The sequence below is a fragment of the Pleurodeles waltl genome, chromosome 3_1, assembly GCF_031143425.1.
Source record: "Pleurodeles waltl isolate 20211129_DDA chromosome 3_1, aPleWal1.hap1.20221129, whole genome shotgun sequence".
In the NCBI taxonomy this organism is placed as follows: domain Eukaryota; kingdom Metazoa; phylum Chordata; class Amphibia; order Caudata; family Salamandridae; genus Pleurodeles; species Pleurodeles waltl.
Window position 1 is genome coordinate 231,237,739 of NC_090440.1, and position 16,176 is coordinate 231,253,914.

At 45.4% G+C, this 16,176-nt stretch overlaps 1 protein-coding gene across 1 annotated transcript in view; it reads left to right on the top strand.

Annotated features, from left to right (window-relative positions):
• GRAMD2A (GRAM domain containing 2A) overlaps nt 1–16,176 on the top strand; it is a 328,764-nt gene that overhangs the window by 178,690 nt on the left and 133,898 nt on the right. The window contains exon 3 of the mRNA XM_069222277.1: nt 10,374–10,431. Coding sequence (XP_069078378.1) covers nt 10,374–10,431 — 58 coding nt within the window. The remainder of the gene's footprint in view (nt 1–10,373; nt 10,432–16,176) is intronic.

Genomic DNA, 16,176 nt, shown 5'->3' on the forward strand with positions numbered 1-16,176 from the left:
AACAAGCTTAATATTTAACGGGAGGGGTGAGGCAGCGCACAGTCACTCAGTCATCATCGCCATCAGAAAAGCTGGTATGCACACAACAAGCCCACAAGGAGCCCACAGGCGGCTACTGGAGGCTGCACCAGAAGGTCACAGAAAATAACCAGACCTAAAATTTCTCAATGCTCACAGCATTATCACACGGCAGGGTGACCGCTAGTGGAGCCACATTGGGTTGATCCTGACCTCACAAAGACGGCTCCCCTAGGTGGGGTGCGGTTTGTGAGTTCGGTGCAAGTTCCTACCCTTTCCAATACTATCTTGCCCTATCTCACACAAAAATAATATCATGCCGTAATGAGATCTGGCAGGATCAGACAGCAGGCAATGCAAAAGTGACCCAACAAAACCAGCAGTACACTAGATAGCACGCCAAAAGCTAGAGCTGCCCAGGCCAGCTCATTGATATTGCCGATTCAGACAATCCAGACACGAATTGGGAAAATGAACCCTAGTGGAAATTTCACCTTTGTAAAGGATTCAGCTTCAGTCATATACTCGAAAACAGAGTACATAGCTGGCCTGCTGAGTCCACTCAAACCCCAAAAGCCGGACCCAATGCAAAATCATGATCAATGTACTAGTGTAAACACAAACCCAAAGAATGAGGGGAAAACATTAAAGTCTGAAACTCCAGGTGGCAGTGCTATCACAATCTGGGCCCAGGTTCATGCATCAAACTACCCGCACACCACTCCAAGGCCTGCCCTCATGCTGGAACCAATGCTGCCCCCTACACAGGAAGACAGTCAGTGCACCAGTAACTCTGCTGCTCAGATGAACAACTCCTGGCTGCACTCAATTTCTTTAACTAGCAACATGGATTTACTGCAGGTAATGGAGGTAAAGACCATCAACTTGTTTGGCGCCCTTGACGGGCTCTTAAAATAAACTAAAACAACAAGCATACCCGATCAATCAACCCAAGAAATTACAACCAACGGGTATAAATTAGCAAGTAACAATTCTGCAACGTTAATCAACATCCAGTCAGGGGACGCAGCTGGAAATAGCCATGGCCCTTACATATCAAAAGCAAGCAGGAATACGAAAGAACTACTTATTGGCATTGAAAATAATGGAAATGAGGATACCTTAAATCCAAAAATGGAGAATATATCACATCTACATACTTCACTTTTAAATATTCTACAAACAGCGGTCACTGCGTTCAACATCTAGTCAGACAAGTGAGACATTCAGATTGACCTCATAAACATAATAGCAACCCACATCACCACGAATAATGCAGAACTTGAACAACTGACAGAGCTGATAGGAACGGTCCAAGCAACCAACTCAGTGGCACAAGCAGACTGTACTTCTGGCCCAACCATTGGCCAACTATGCTCCATAGGAAGAAAAATAACAACCTGGTACCGAAGGACGTTAGACAACTGCCTGTGCTAGGCGTGAAGGCGCCAGAGGTATATCACGCACTGGAGCCAACCAAGCTAATAAATGCTGCAGGCAGTGTCCCAACTGACACGAAGCTGGCAGATCCAGCGTTCACCAAACCGACTAGTAACGTGGTGCGCCAAGTAACTTGGAGTTGATTGATCCTGCACCTCAGTGTTCTAACACCATAGCTCTCAGTAACATAGAGCTGACTGAACCGGTAATAAGTAACTCGGTCAGCAACGCACAGAGTGCCTCTTGCAATGCGGAGTTGCCCGAACCAGCACCACAGCTTACTACTGAACCGCCGGAACTAGACACTGATTCCAGCTCAAACCAAAAGATGGAAAAAACGTGAGAGGAAAGCAAGAAATAACCATCATTGTACAGTGAAAGTCGCTCCACGTAGCAGCAAACTATACCTCATCTTCTAAGTCAAGCAGGAGCAACAAGATAAAACAACTGAAAGCCTTTCAGTAGACTCCGCTAGGGTAATGAAGCGTAAGCAAGGGCGTTACTCTCAGATTCATTGGAAACACTGCAACTATCAGATGACACGATCGATAATCCATGAAAGCCTTCAGAAATGGCCCAGACCCAAAAGAGCATTTCAATAGATGATGCTCCCAATAACGCATGGAAGGCAGAAAAAATGGCCGAGGCCCAAAATAGTCTACTTTATGGAAAAAGGAGCAGTCTCCCTGGCAATGTATACAGAGTCAAGATGTTGTCAGGTCTTTGCTGCTTACAACACAGCAAACATTACAACGTGAACCAAACATGACAAGTCATAGCCTTTGCTTAATATCAAGTGATTGCAGTGCCAATAATAAAGAACCCACCCATGGCCCTGCACGTGCTGATCAAAATATCACATTAATAATCAAATACCACAAAAAGAACCCCTATGGAACTAATCAGCAGGGCTACCAGCAAGAGTGTTTCTCATTATGATATGATAGTAATTAACATCAACCGACAAAGGGAAGAAAGAGGAATTCAAAATTCTGAGCAGATGATGTCTCATTCTTCAACACTAACAATCAATCACCAGCAGTCAGAGGACACGGACCAGCAAATCATCCTAACACCTCAATACAGCTCCCAATAACAGCAAGACATCTCCAATAGAGGAAATATTATGAGACTATTTGATGAAATCCTCACCTTGATGCATCTTAAATCATCAGACCTGCTATCAATCAAATTCCTCCATACGGAGGATAATAAACAACCGGAGCAAACGCTGTCAATGTGGAGAACGAAAGAGATAACATTATTAGTGATGAGCGCCAGCCAACAGTTTGAATCAAGGGGCATAATACTACCAAAACCTGTAAAACCATGTTATCCCTTACCCCTGTTAATGACGGCCAAGCTGATAAGTGTAAAACAAGACACTACTGCAGTGTACTCAGTTCTTCAAAGTGCCTGTGGTAGCTTAGGAGTAATGGTCCAAAAAAGACACACACAACCAAGTGAGATAAACCAGGAACAATGGCATTGGATAGTGTCGGCCTTTAATGCCTCTCGGAAAGATTGACTCCCCAAACAAAGGCTCGCAAAAGCCCCAGCAGGCTTCACTTAATATACTTTCTGGAATATCGCTGGGACAAAGCAAATATTTGATGATGGGGCCCTCCCTTTGAGCTGGCAAACATTTCAGATTATAGCTCTTCAAGAGACCTGGTTAATAGAGCCAGTGCAGCTGGCAGGCTAGACCCTCTATCAAGCTGAAGCCACAAGATTGTACCAATTTGGGAGACCAAAGGGGGGCCTTGTGGTATGTGTGTCAACAGCACTATACATCATCTCGGAGCAGCTGCCTTCCCAGTACCATGGTCTTCAAATAATCAAGTTCAGTATGTGGCATGCACACCCAGCAAACACGGAAATACTAATCAATGTGTATGTGCACCCTAAAGCCCAGGAAAAGATCACCTTTTTAAATAAATGAGTCTCTATGATAACAGAAGTAAGTCTTTCAAACCCTTTCTGGGAACTAATAGTGACAGGTGACTTTAATTCCAACTTAATTTATACACCAGACAAAGATGAACAATTGGAAGCGGAAAATGCTATCTGGGAGATGCATCCGCAATTAGTTTCTACATCAAAATGTCGTGATCATAATCGGCAAAAACTAGTTGCTGCCTTGTAATACTTAGGTTTGAGAGAGGTAAATGGCAGATCTCTGGATGATGTCCCTTCGGGCTACACATGCCACAGCGCAAACTCACGCTCGATAGTATATTACACAATTCTTCGTATACCTCTGTTGCAGCACCTGAGGAAATATGTTATCAAATACCCAACAGGATGCGATCATTCATATCAGCATCTGGAAGTGAGCATTAAACCTCTAAGGCACATCAGTGCACCCGCTAAAGTAGGCATACTAAAAACAACAAATTTGAAAAGTCTGAGGTGGACACACAACTCACTTCCTGTCTTGGCCAGTCGAGCAAAGAAAACCTGTGAGTCTAGCAACACAATGAACTGTCCTTAAATCGAGGCTTGGGCGGAATTCTCTAGAAAACTGCTGACATACGCACTCACATTAACACATACAGGGAGGCCAGTCACATGAACACACACAGGGGGTCGTTCTGACCCTGGCGGTAATTATCGCCATGGCGGAGGTTGGCGGTAGCACCGCCAACAGGCTGGCGGTGCTCCGCCGGGCATTCTGACCGCGGCGGTACAGCCGCGGCCAGAAGCGGAAAGCCGGCAGTGTACCGCCGACTTTCCGCTGCCCATGGGAATCCGCCATGGCGGCGCAGCTTGCTGCGCCGCCATGGGGATTCTGACAGCCCATACCGCCATCCTGTTCCTGGCGGTTCACCCGCCAGGAACAGGATGGCGGTATGGGGTGTCGTGGGGCCCCTGGGGGCCCCTGCAGTGCCCATGCCAATGGCATGGGCACTGCAGGGGCCCCCGTAACAGGGCCCCACAAAGATTTTCAGTGTCTGCTTTGCAGACACTGAAATTCGCGACGGGTGCAACTGCACCCGTCGCACCTTCCCACTCCGCCGGCTCCATTCGGAGCCGGCTTCCTCGTGGGAAGGGTGTTTCCCGCTGGGCTGGCGGGCGGACTTTCGGCAGTCGCCCGCCAGCCCAGTGGGAAAGCCAGAATGACTGCCGCGGTCTTTTGACCGCGGAGCGGTCTTTCGGCGGGAACCGCTTGGCGGGCGGCGAGATTACCAGACATAGGACATCAACGTAAAATACATCTCTAGCCCTGTCAGCCAAACCAACTTTCTCCGTCACATCTGATGTGACTATGCCCATATAGAGGCCTGGAACAACAAGTGATTACAATTCTGTTAGAATTACCAACATAGACATTTGAAATGACATGACTATGTGACCTTAGTACATCAACTATCCAAAGTTTGATTAATCAATTTGAGAACCTGGCTGCTAGAACTTGAAAAATTATTTTTCGTTTTTTATCAATGGGAATGGCCCTGAGGAAGGTGACCTATAACCATTAGGAACACCGAAACGCGCGTAGTCCGTTGGTTCCCACAGCATATCTTTGCTGTAGTGATATTCGCTTGATTTATTCTCCTCTTAATATAGATTATTTTTGTATTAGATCATCATCGATGTATGTGTATTTACCCATTTTTTGAGTATGGTTTTATATGTTTGTATTTATTGTACTTTTTATGTATTGGTTTATTAATGTTGTCACATGTGCAAGAACATTTTGATTTAACTATATTGTTCATTGTTGTTTAGTCTGATTGTGATGTGTCTGAATTAGAATATTAGGGTTTAATAGTTTATAATTTCTTTATTTCACTATTATGTGTGTATTTTTAGCACTTTATTAAAGTTCTTCTTGTTGTGACTTTGTTCTCTGTTTTTGTTGTGTTATTATTTGATTTGATCTAGCAGTCCGGTATTCCCTTTTTTTTAATGATCTCAATTCATCAACTCCCCTCCATCCATATATCTATCAAGCCCTATAGGGCGTTACCTCTGAAGACTATCTGATCTTCAGAGCATATATGATTATTGTAGCTCACGCCATAGTTTCTCTTACTCATAATTTTCCCTGATTGAGCTACTAGCATCTTTTTAGGGAACCCCTTTATTGTTTCTCACTTATAAGATCTGGTCAAACCAGGGCAATACATTAAATAATGCCATCTGGCAGGTATTGGCAGCGGATCCTCACTCCACCCAGAGTAAATATCTGGGAACCGCACTGAAAACTTCAAATACAACAGACCTATGGAATAAGAACTTTCCATTCTCAGCATTTCGCCAGATAATAAAGTTGCTAAGGTTAAAAGACAAAAACGGGATAACCAGACATGCCCACCCTTGGATGGTCCTGCAAACATATGAAGCACACTTGAGTACGACATTCTCAAAGAGGAAAATTATGGCAACCCGATTTGGTATTGTTCCATCTCTGGCTGACCAACCCACCTGGAAATACAATTGCCCAAATACCTATAGATTATGCAGTGCTGTAAAATAGGATATCATTAATTTGGTTTGCACATGCCCAACTCTCAAGTATGTCTGTGTTTTTTTACTAAAACAACTATTTTAATTCAAGGGGCATTCGAACATGCAGAATGGCTATGATAAAAGGACTGGATACAACAGACCTACAGCTTAACTTTAAACTGATGAAATTCATAAAATAATGCAATTTAATCTGACTGGCTCTCACAAGACCGACCGGCCTATAAGTCCCTAGCACGCTAAACTCTCTCTTATTAATCAAGCTATTTTTGACACAGTTCAGTACCTCAACAACACTTCACAGTTGATATTTAAGGTGGACTCATCCTCTCATGGAGAGGACCGCAGTGGTGATTTAAATGATCTTGAAGAGATGACATTTTAATGATGACTCTGCTCTGATCTTTTAACAAAATTGATTTAGTAATCTAATTTATTTTTCACTGTTATTGTAACATTGTTATTGTTTTTATTAACCTAAATAATAAAGTATTTTTGTACCTTTGCACCCTTGGTCTTTGTATAGTGTACAACTTGCTGTTGGCTTGGCTTCGAAGCTCTTTCATTGGTGCAATTGTGACTCTCCAAGTGCTTCCAAGCTTTCCATCGCAATCAAGGTTCTGACTTGGTTTGTGGAGATTGGCACTCAGTAGATAGGAAAGTGCATCTGTTAGTTATGAATCATCAAAAGAGGCACATTCACCTGAGAGTTCTTGTCTATGATGGGTGACGTCAGAGGGCAGGACCAAATCGCTGACACGTCTTCTGAGTTTCTAGGTGTGTCCATTGCCCGGTAGAGGTATATGTCAGAAAGGCATCTGGTGGTATCAAGTGCTCTTTATTGGCATTACAAACAGCCACATATTTGTGTTGCATGGGATGTTTCTTTGGTGTTTTATGTGAATGTGTTCTGAGGTAGGATTGTGTATGTTGTGTAATGAGCAAAATAAAACTCATTTATATGCAGGAGCGGCTCGCGGTGCTAAAGAGATAAGGGAGGGAGTGGCACGGGAATTAATAAAAAAAATAAAACGTACCTGAATCATCGTGGCTGCCACCGGCACCACTGCACTGCTCTTCTCCTGCGCAGACAGGCTGCAGGCACAGGCTCCCAACCTGCCCTGTGGCCAATCCTGACGCTGCTCCAGGCAGCGTTAGTATTGGCAGGAGTGCCCAGCCAGGGCGCTCCCAGGCAGATTGGGAGCCTGTGCCTGCTCTATCCAGCCTGGCAACACAGTGCTGGGCTGGAGAGAGCCTACTGCGCATGTGTGTTTGGCCAGCCGAGACGGCCGGCCAAACATACATGCGCCTCAGTGCTTGTCACAGTCTGTGGCCCGCCATTTTAACAAAAAAACGGTAATAAACGTAGTTTATTATCGTTTTTTGGTAAAAGGTTTGCAGTTGCAGCTGCTGGTGGGGGGGGGGGTGGTGCTCTAAGCCCTAGCGGAGGAGCTGCTCCTGTTTATATGGCAGATGTATGCTAGGCTGGATGCATGTCTAAAGATTTGTTGTGTGTTTTTGTCACAGGGAGAAACAGCATCAAGGACATCCGGGTGAATTGAAAAACAGCTTTATTTCGTGATAACTCAGTGGGGCATCGGCTGCAACTTCACTATACCTCCAACGGTCACCTTTGCGCGCAGACCATTCCAGAGCCCACATCACAACACAATTGGGTTCTGGAATGCTCGGCATGCAAAGGGAAACCACACACTCTGCTCGTGCAGAGCACTGGACATAACAGTTTTGTGTATTATTACAGAAGCATGATGTTGAGAGTGTGGGGAGACCCACCTATATGGTATATCTGTGCAGTGTTGAGTGTGTGTGTGTGTGCGCGCAGTGTTTTGTCTAACGTACTGCTGGATGTTGTGTGTGAGATGCATGATGTCTGGAGTAATTTGTGCCATTGTGAGCTCTGTGCTACCTGCAAACAGGGTGTGTCTGTGCTGTGTTGATTGTGTGGGCAGTGCGCTGTCTAAATCTTTTGTGAGCACTGTTACCTAAATTCATGGTGTACCTTCATTGTGTTGAGTGTGTCTCTACACAGTTCTGTCTAAAGTGTACTGTTGGTTTTTAGTTGATTTGTGCTATTGTGAGGACCGTATTATCTAAATACATGATGTATCTGCCTTGTATTGGATGTATGTTCAATGTTCTGTCTAATGTGCCCTGGTCAGAGCAATGCATGTAATTAAAACGTTACTTCGCTCAAATGGGAGAGCTTATCCTGTAGTTTCAACAGGAATTGAAGGCCCAGGTAATATTTTGGGAAAGATCCAGAACAACGCATCCAGAACCACGCCTGCGTTGTTCATATAAGTGGAACAATGCTTGCCTGAACAACACAGGCCTTTTTTCTCTGCCTTAACCACGCATGTGCTGAACCACGCACATGCGTAGTTAAGGCAGAGAAAAAGGAAGATCCCTCAGGAGAGGACGCGGTCAGGTAAGTGGGGCTTGGGCAGGGTTGGGGGTAGTTTTTAGGGGTGGGGAGGGGGGTTGGGGTGGTTAGGTTATTTTATTTTTTTAAGGGATGGGGCTGGGGGGTCAGTACTATGGTTTTTAGGGAGAGGGTAGGGAGTCGGGGTTATTTTGTTTTTAGGGGTGGGGTGGGAGGTCAGGGTAATTTTGTATTCAGGAGAGTGTGGGGGGCTGGGTTTTTAGGGGTGGGGTCGTGGTAATTTTGTATTTAGGGCTAGTAAGGGGGTCGGGTTTTTAGGGGCGGGGTGGGGGTCAGAGTAATTTTGTATTGGGGGTTGGGTTAATTATGTTTTTAGGGCGGGTTGGGGGTGGATTTTTAGGAGCGGGGTTGCGGTAATTTTGTATTTAGGGTGGGTGGTGAGCGGGAAATTTGGTATTTAGGGCGGGGAGGGTTTTTAGGGTTGGGGGTCGGGGGCCAGGGTAATTTTGTTTCTAGGGGTTGGGTAGTTTTATTTTTGGGGGGTGGGGGCGGTTTTAGAGCTCAGGGTGGGTAGGGGTATCAGGTAGTTTTTAAAGGTGGGGGGTTGAGTAGTTCTGTTTTTAGGGGCAGGGTTGGGAGTTCAGGGTAATTTAGTTTTTAGGAGTTGGGTTGTTTTATTTTGGGGGGTGGGGTCGGTTTTAGGGCTCACGGTGGGTGGGGGTATCGGGGCAGTTTTTAGAGGCAGAGGGTCAGGGTACTTCTGTTTTTAGGGGCGGGGGTTAGGGTAATTTTGTTTTTAGGGGTTGGGTTGTTTCATTTTTGGAGGGTGGGGGTCGGTTTTAGGGCTCAGGGTGGGTGGGGGTATCAGTTAGTTTGTAAAGGTGGGGGGTCGGGTAGTTCTGTTTTTAGGGGCAGGGTTGGGTGGTCAGGGTAATCTAGTTTTTAGGGGTTAGGGTGTTTTATTTTTGGAGTTGGGGCGGTTTTAGGGCTCAGGGTGTGTCGGGCGTATCGCAGCAATTTTTAAAGGTGGGGGTCGTGGCACTTCTGTTTTTAGGGGTGGGGTGAGGGGGTTAGGGTAATTTTGTTTTTAGGGGTTGGGTTGTTTCATTTTTGGGGGTGGGGTCGGTTTTAGGGCTCAGGGTGGGTCGGGGAGGCATTGGATTAGTTTAAGGGGGGGTCAGGGTACTTCAGTTTTTAGGGTGGGGGGTGGCATGCGACAACCACGCATGCAGTTTCCACACATGCCTTTACAACGAAAAATCGTTGTAAAGGCATGCGTGGTAAAGGCATGTATGGAAACAATGCTGTAGTTGTTCCAATCACGTTGTTCAGGCATATGTGGTTGCCGCATGCGGGGTTCCATCATACAACCAATATTTCAGCAGCTCCTCCACATGAGGAAGGGGTGGGTGGACGAGGCCCTGGGCGCTGGTGCGGCTGACACTCCCCTGTTGTGCTGAAGAGGCATTCGCCATTTCTAAAGCATCAGATTAGAGTGACCCAGAGATGCTGGTGGCCTCAAGTGTCGGTCGGGGTTATGATGGTGCTTGTGTGTGAAGAAAAGTAGAGCAGAGGGGACTACTCTATCAGCACGGATGGAGGGTGAACGTTTTGGAGAGATACAGAGGAGGAGAATCAAATCAACAGTAATTTAGAGTCATTTAAAAATGAGTGGTGGGATTCAAGTCTCTGAGTCGCCATTGCTCGGTTTTATCTCTTTTCTTAGTGCATGGCTTTTACTGACACAACATTTCTTCACCACCTTGTGTGCCAAGTTTATTCCGCTCTGTGTTCCTTTGCTTCCTCCTCCTATCTCTGTTCTAGGGGGTGCTGACCCCCACTGACACCCCTCTATCTTCTTCACATTTGTCTCAGTTCATCCTTGCCTCCAGTTCCTGTGCTCACTTAGTTCCTCTTTGTCTTGACTCCTATGGCTGTGCGCCTCTGTTACTTGTCATCTGTGCTTTACCACATTCACTAAATTTATACGGCACTGTCTCATTTCTTTCACAACCAGCCTCTCTCCCTCTCATTGCAGCTTTGTAACTCAGGAACGTCTTAAGGATGACGGCAGAGAGAGGGATCACAGCGACCAGGTGAGTGTGGTGCCCTGGGCCTCTGGACCTTCTCCGAGGGGCCCTCATCTAGTAATGTTGTGATTCTTGGTGCCCCAGTACCTGTCTTCATCTAAACTCTCTGGAGCAAAAGGCAGTGGCATCGTCTGCCGCCTACTAATGTACCTATGAACCTGAACCTGGCTGTTCAACAGTGGTTACTACTGTGTCACATGAGATGTCTGAGCTCATAAAACCAAACTATGAACTGATCCCAGAGCAATCTGCACCCACACTCACTGCCTCAGAGCTTCCTACTCTAGCAGGGACCACCACACATGGAACTGGGGAACCAAGGCAAAGCTCCCCAGTCTATAGCTGTTCACAAACTGACTCAGAGATGAGCTTCCCATTCCCTGGCTGCCCTCCACACTCAGACCCACTGCCTCACATCAGAGCTTCACAGCCTATGGCTGCCCTCCACTCTCAAACCCAATTCCTCAGAGCCAAGCTTCACATCCTGTGGCTGCCCGCCAAACTCGGACCACTCTTTCAGAGCCGAGCTTAAAAGACCATGGCTGCCCTCCACACTCTGACCCACTGCCTCAGAGCCGAGCTTTACAGCCTCTGGGTGCCCTCCAGACTCAGACCCACTTCCTCATAGCCAAGCTTCATATCCTATGAGTGCCCTCCACTCTCTGAACCACTCCCTCAAGCCGAGCTTCACAGCCTTGAAGTGCCCTCCAGACTCAGACCACATGGCCTATGCCTGCACTCCACACTCAAACCTTCTTCCTCAGAGCCAAGCTTCTTATTCTATGGGTGCCCTCCACACTCAGACCCACTGCCTCACAGTCGAGCGTCACAGCCCATGGCTGCCCTCCAAACTCATTCTGACTGTCTCAGAGCCGACCTTCTTGGCCTGTGGATGCCCTTTACTCTCAAACATATTGTGTCAGAGCAGGGCTTCTTAGCTTACCAGTGACCTCCACGCCCAGAATCAGGAACCCAGAACACAGGGACCCAGAACCAAAAACAGAGTTCCCAGCATTAAATTGACATTCCACTTCCAGAATGATTGATGTTGGTGCATGGTTTGTGATCTCAGTGTGTATGGGATAAGTTCAATTTCAGATTAATTGACCCCAGAGCAGAGTGTCCTCGACGTAAGTGATCGCTACACCCACAACGAATATACATGGAGCACAGCTTTCCAGCCTAAAGCTGACCTCCATACCCGCAACTCCTGCCAGAGAGTAGCAACAGCGACCTCAAAACCCAGAACCTGGTATATCACCTTGCATGGTCCTATATTCAATTACATAATGCATTAGAGATTTAAGGCATGTCTTTGGCTATAAACAAAAGAAAATCGTTGGTTCTATAAATTGATGTATCTGGGTTAATACTGTATGGTCCTCCTGTTTTTTGCTGTTCAGAGCAGCGGGAGGTCACGCTAACAGCAGTGAGCGTGTGGAACACTGAAAATGGCCTAAGTTCACTTGGACAATTACTATAATTTGTGTTCTAAATTAGATTTGAATCTTTGTGATCCTGACCATAGGAGTTACAGTGGCCCAAAAACAGAGCCAGTGAAATTATGCAGCAGTAGAGATTAAAATTGTAGGACAGGAAAACTGTGAGCCAATATTAGGCAAAATATGTGGCATAATCTGCCATATTCTGAGCCACTTCAATTTTTTGTCATTTTACATGCTAACACTGTCTGGGCCAAGGTTGCACTTCATTAGTATCAATTTATAACAAATGAGAGGTGACCATTTAATCTTTGCAAAGAGTCTGCCACTGCGCGGCATGATGTGTGTTATTAGTGAATTTTGATCCGTTTGAGCTAGAAACAATTTTTGGGTTAAAATTTGAAAATATATGAAGCAGATGATCGGGCAAGTGCCCCAAATCGATAATTATGCAGAAAACGTTGCAGCTGCAGAATTTAACAGCTCAGGTGGGCCTGCCTAAAATTACCTTTAATGGGCTAAACAACGAGCCCATTGCAGTCCTTAGAGGTAGGGACACTATTTTAATCATTCAGGGATATTTCTCATCTGAAGGACAGCCATTAACGTTGTTTTCCCTGTCAGTGATTCAAAAAATATATCAAATACAATGTCATGTTTTGACTCAGAGTGCAGTTAATCACACCTTTAAAAGAGGGAACAGAGATCAACTGTTCCCTTTTATGAGGAAATTGCAGATATTCACATAAAATTTAGGCAGTTCAAACTAGACTTGGGATGTGACGGAAGCCATCTCTCACTCTTCTGTCATCTTTTCCTGAACATCCTTTGTCGTAGGATCATGGGACATTAAATCAAAATGATTCCCACCATACAGACGGCCATTGACCTGTTGTCCATCACCACCACTTCAAAAATATTGGCAGTAACTTCTGTATGCCAAATGGTGCAATGCATTTCCGTACAGGCAAATGAAAAAAAGGCAGCAGCACAAGGGAGTTTTGCAGTTTCATTAAAGTTTAGGTCCCTTTGCCTTGGTAAAATGGCCGCCCAGATGGCCCTCACCACCATCCCTCGCATCCGCAAAACCACTGCTGGAGGACGATCCTTCACCTACATTGCAGCAAAGAGCTGGAACAACCTCCCTCTGCACCTCAGACAAAGCCCGTCGCTCACCATCTTAAGGAATAACCTCAAGACGTTGCTCTTCGGATGAGGCCCCCCACCCCCCGAGGCTTGAGACCCTCAAGGTTGGGTAGCCACGCTTTACAAAAATTGATTAATTATTTGATTAAAGGCAATATATCTCCTGCAATCTGATGCATAATAATTCTTCCAAACTCATAAATATTTCTTCAGAACCTGCTTTAGGATGAAAAAGTGTACAGTCACCTTTGCTTAACAAAGTGGGGCCAGATGTACTTAGAATGCATTCAGCAAAAGGTGTCATAGTTTGTGCACCAATTTTTACTGAATGTTATCATGTTTTGCAAACCGACCTATGTTCTAATAGTTCACAAAATACAGAATTGTAAAAGGTTGTAATTCGACCTACCACATGAACATTAATGAGTTAGGTTGTAAATTGCGACCCACAACGATTCACTGCCATCACAGGGATGCTGACACATACAGATGTCAAGATAATGAGAGTGCTAAACAAGTCCCAATAAAGTCTCTCCCACATAACTCTTATGTAGTTTGCTGCAGGGATTTCGCATGGGCGTAAACGTGTCTTTGATACCACAAGTGAGCACTGTCACTAAAAATACATTCTGACGTGTATGCATGCTCAAAGGCTCTTGCTTTTTCTGCTTTCTCCTTAAACATTGTTCTTTGTTCTAGGAGTGGTCATTTCTGTAATAAATCTACTGAAGCCTACAAAGGTCAAGGTCCACTGAGAACAAAATCTTGTTGCCTACTCATCCCTGGCTTCAAGTGAACAGACTGTATCTCATAATCTCTCCCCCACCGATATCACTGCATTGGGTCCCGGCCCAACACCGGCTCGACTACAGACCTCATTCCTTCTGTATAGGGCCTTCCATGGTCAAGCGCCCCGTTACTTCGCCACATTGGCTGCCTAGACTAGGGTTGGCCGACCACAGGTGACTCACTGGAAAAAACACACATTTTGTGAGAAGAAAGTTTGCATCAACAGTGCTCCTCCATTTGGATTTGCTTCCTATAATCGTTCACCTTCATTTTTTCAGTCTTTTTTCAATCTTTCATGAAAGCACAGAAAAAAGCAGCTGCTCCCGCAGGAGTTAGCAGGACATTAGAGCTCACCGTCCAAGTAGACACAAATCATCCGACGGACCAGTTGTCTCAGAGTACAAGACGAGTTCACAACGTTCCGTACAGCTCCTTCCTTACACAAGTAAAGTAATTTTAAGTTGCCTTTGGACGCCATTAGCTGCACATAAATGCAATACATGAAATAAACCCGAGTTCTCCTTCATCTAATTGTAATTAAGTATATTCATCTATTTGCAAACCTTTGCAGCTTAGCAAAAGCTTGTAATTGATTGATGTGAAAACCTAATCACAATGAGTTTATTGCAGTTCAGAGAAACGCTATTTATCTTAAGGTGCACTAGCTTGGTACACACAGTTCTATACTAAAATGTGTTATGTTATGTGCATTTGTATAGCACACAACTCACAAGAAGGCTATCCTGTCGCTGAAGCAGGAGCTGTATGGGCTGAGCAAGGATTGAGGCTAGGTGGAGAGAACAATTGGTCCCGATGTGCATGCTATGACATACTATGTTGATGTGACTAATCCAAGCCATTAAGCACTGACCCTTAGCATGTCGCATTGTTTCCTAGTTTCAGACCACCCTTCTTCTGCACACGTTATTTATTCATATAGTTCTGTGGTATTCCGAGGAGCGCTAACACACAGACTCCTCAAACATCTAAATTCTTGCTCTACATATCCCCACCTGCCTCTGCTGCTCTAGGTCTGAGTGGTCACATGAAAGGTTTTCTTGAATAGCAAGGCCTTGACAGACACAGCATAATGGAAGCAGAGGTTCAGCTGCTGCGCTGCTGAAGAAGGTTCTTCTACTCCACGGACCTCTCACTGCAAATGCTTTGGACTTGAGAGCTACTCTCAAACTTTGGGACTACCGCCAGTTGCTTTCCATTGATCTCAAACCTCTCTTTAGAGAAGCACAGTAACTAAGCTTTAGAATCTTGAATGTTTTAAAAAGGACAACAGCAGCTTCTGTATGTTAAAACAATATACCAGAATACATTTAATCATCTCCCCATAGACCTCCCCATTTAACCCCTGAATCTGAATCAAGTGCAAATACCAGGTGCCAAAACCCCTTTTATAAATAGTGCACAGTAGCTGCATTTTTGTGCCTGATTTCAAGTTTTGCCAGTGAGAATGGGGAATAACATGGAGTTCAGTAATCCTCATAACAAACTTTTTTCTATAGTTTCCAAGGCCCTTGTGTATCAAAACACCTGCCCGTAGACACAGACTGGGGAAAAACCTGTGACACGTCAGGCCTCTAGTCATGTGATAAACAGGTAATACTGTGAATACATACAGTGCAGGTTGTCTGCAGACTTTCTTTCCTTCCCTGGAGATGATAGTTGGGGTGACACTGGAGTTGTGCTAATTTCCTTTCCGCTTCCTGTGTTGCCAAGACTGGTTGGATTATAACAGTATGGTGTAAGTATATAGTTAGAGATCTGCTAGCCTTTTGTCTCTTTTATGTGTTGCCCAGACAGGTGGACCATTAACAGGTGATACTAGGTGTAGCTATAATGCTGGAGGTCTGCAGGTCTTTTTCATCTTCCCAGAGTTTCCCAGACGTGTGAATGCACAACAGGTGATGCTATGTGGAGGTGTAGAGCGAGACGTCTTCTAGTCCTATTTCCCTTTCCTCTGTTGCCTGGACGGGTGGGCCCACAACAGGTGCCACTCGGGCTAGCTGTAGAGCTGGACATCTGCTAGTCTTCTTTCCCTTTCCTTTGTTTGCAGGAGAGGTGGTGTTTTTGCCAGAGGTCCATCGCATTCTTTCCGCTCCTTGGCCTGGCAGGAAGCTAATTGTGACCAGAGGTCAGCTGGGTTTCCCTTCTTCGTGACAGAGGGATTGTAACGCCGATGGGCCACTAAGCTGTAGCACGCCATCTTTTTTCATTTTAATTTTATTTCACTGTGTCTAGTCAAGGAGAGGGATACTTACAGACATGATGGATAGGTCAATGTCCAGACACTACAGACCAAGAAACTGTTGCCACAGACAGTTTGTTGGATTTCAGGCCTAATGTGTGGTGAAAAGAAGAG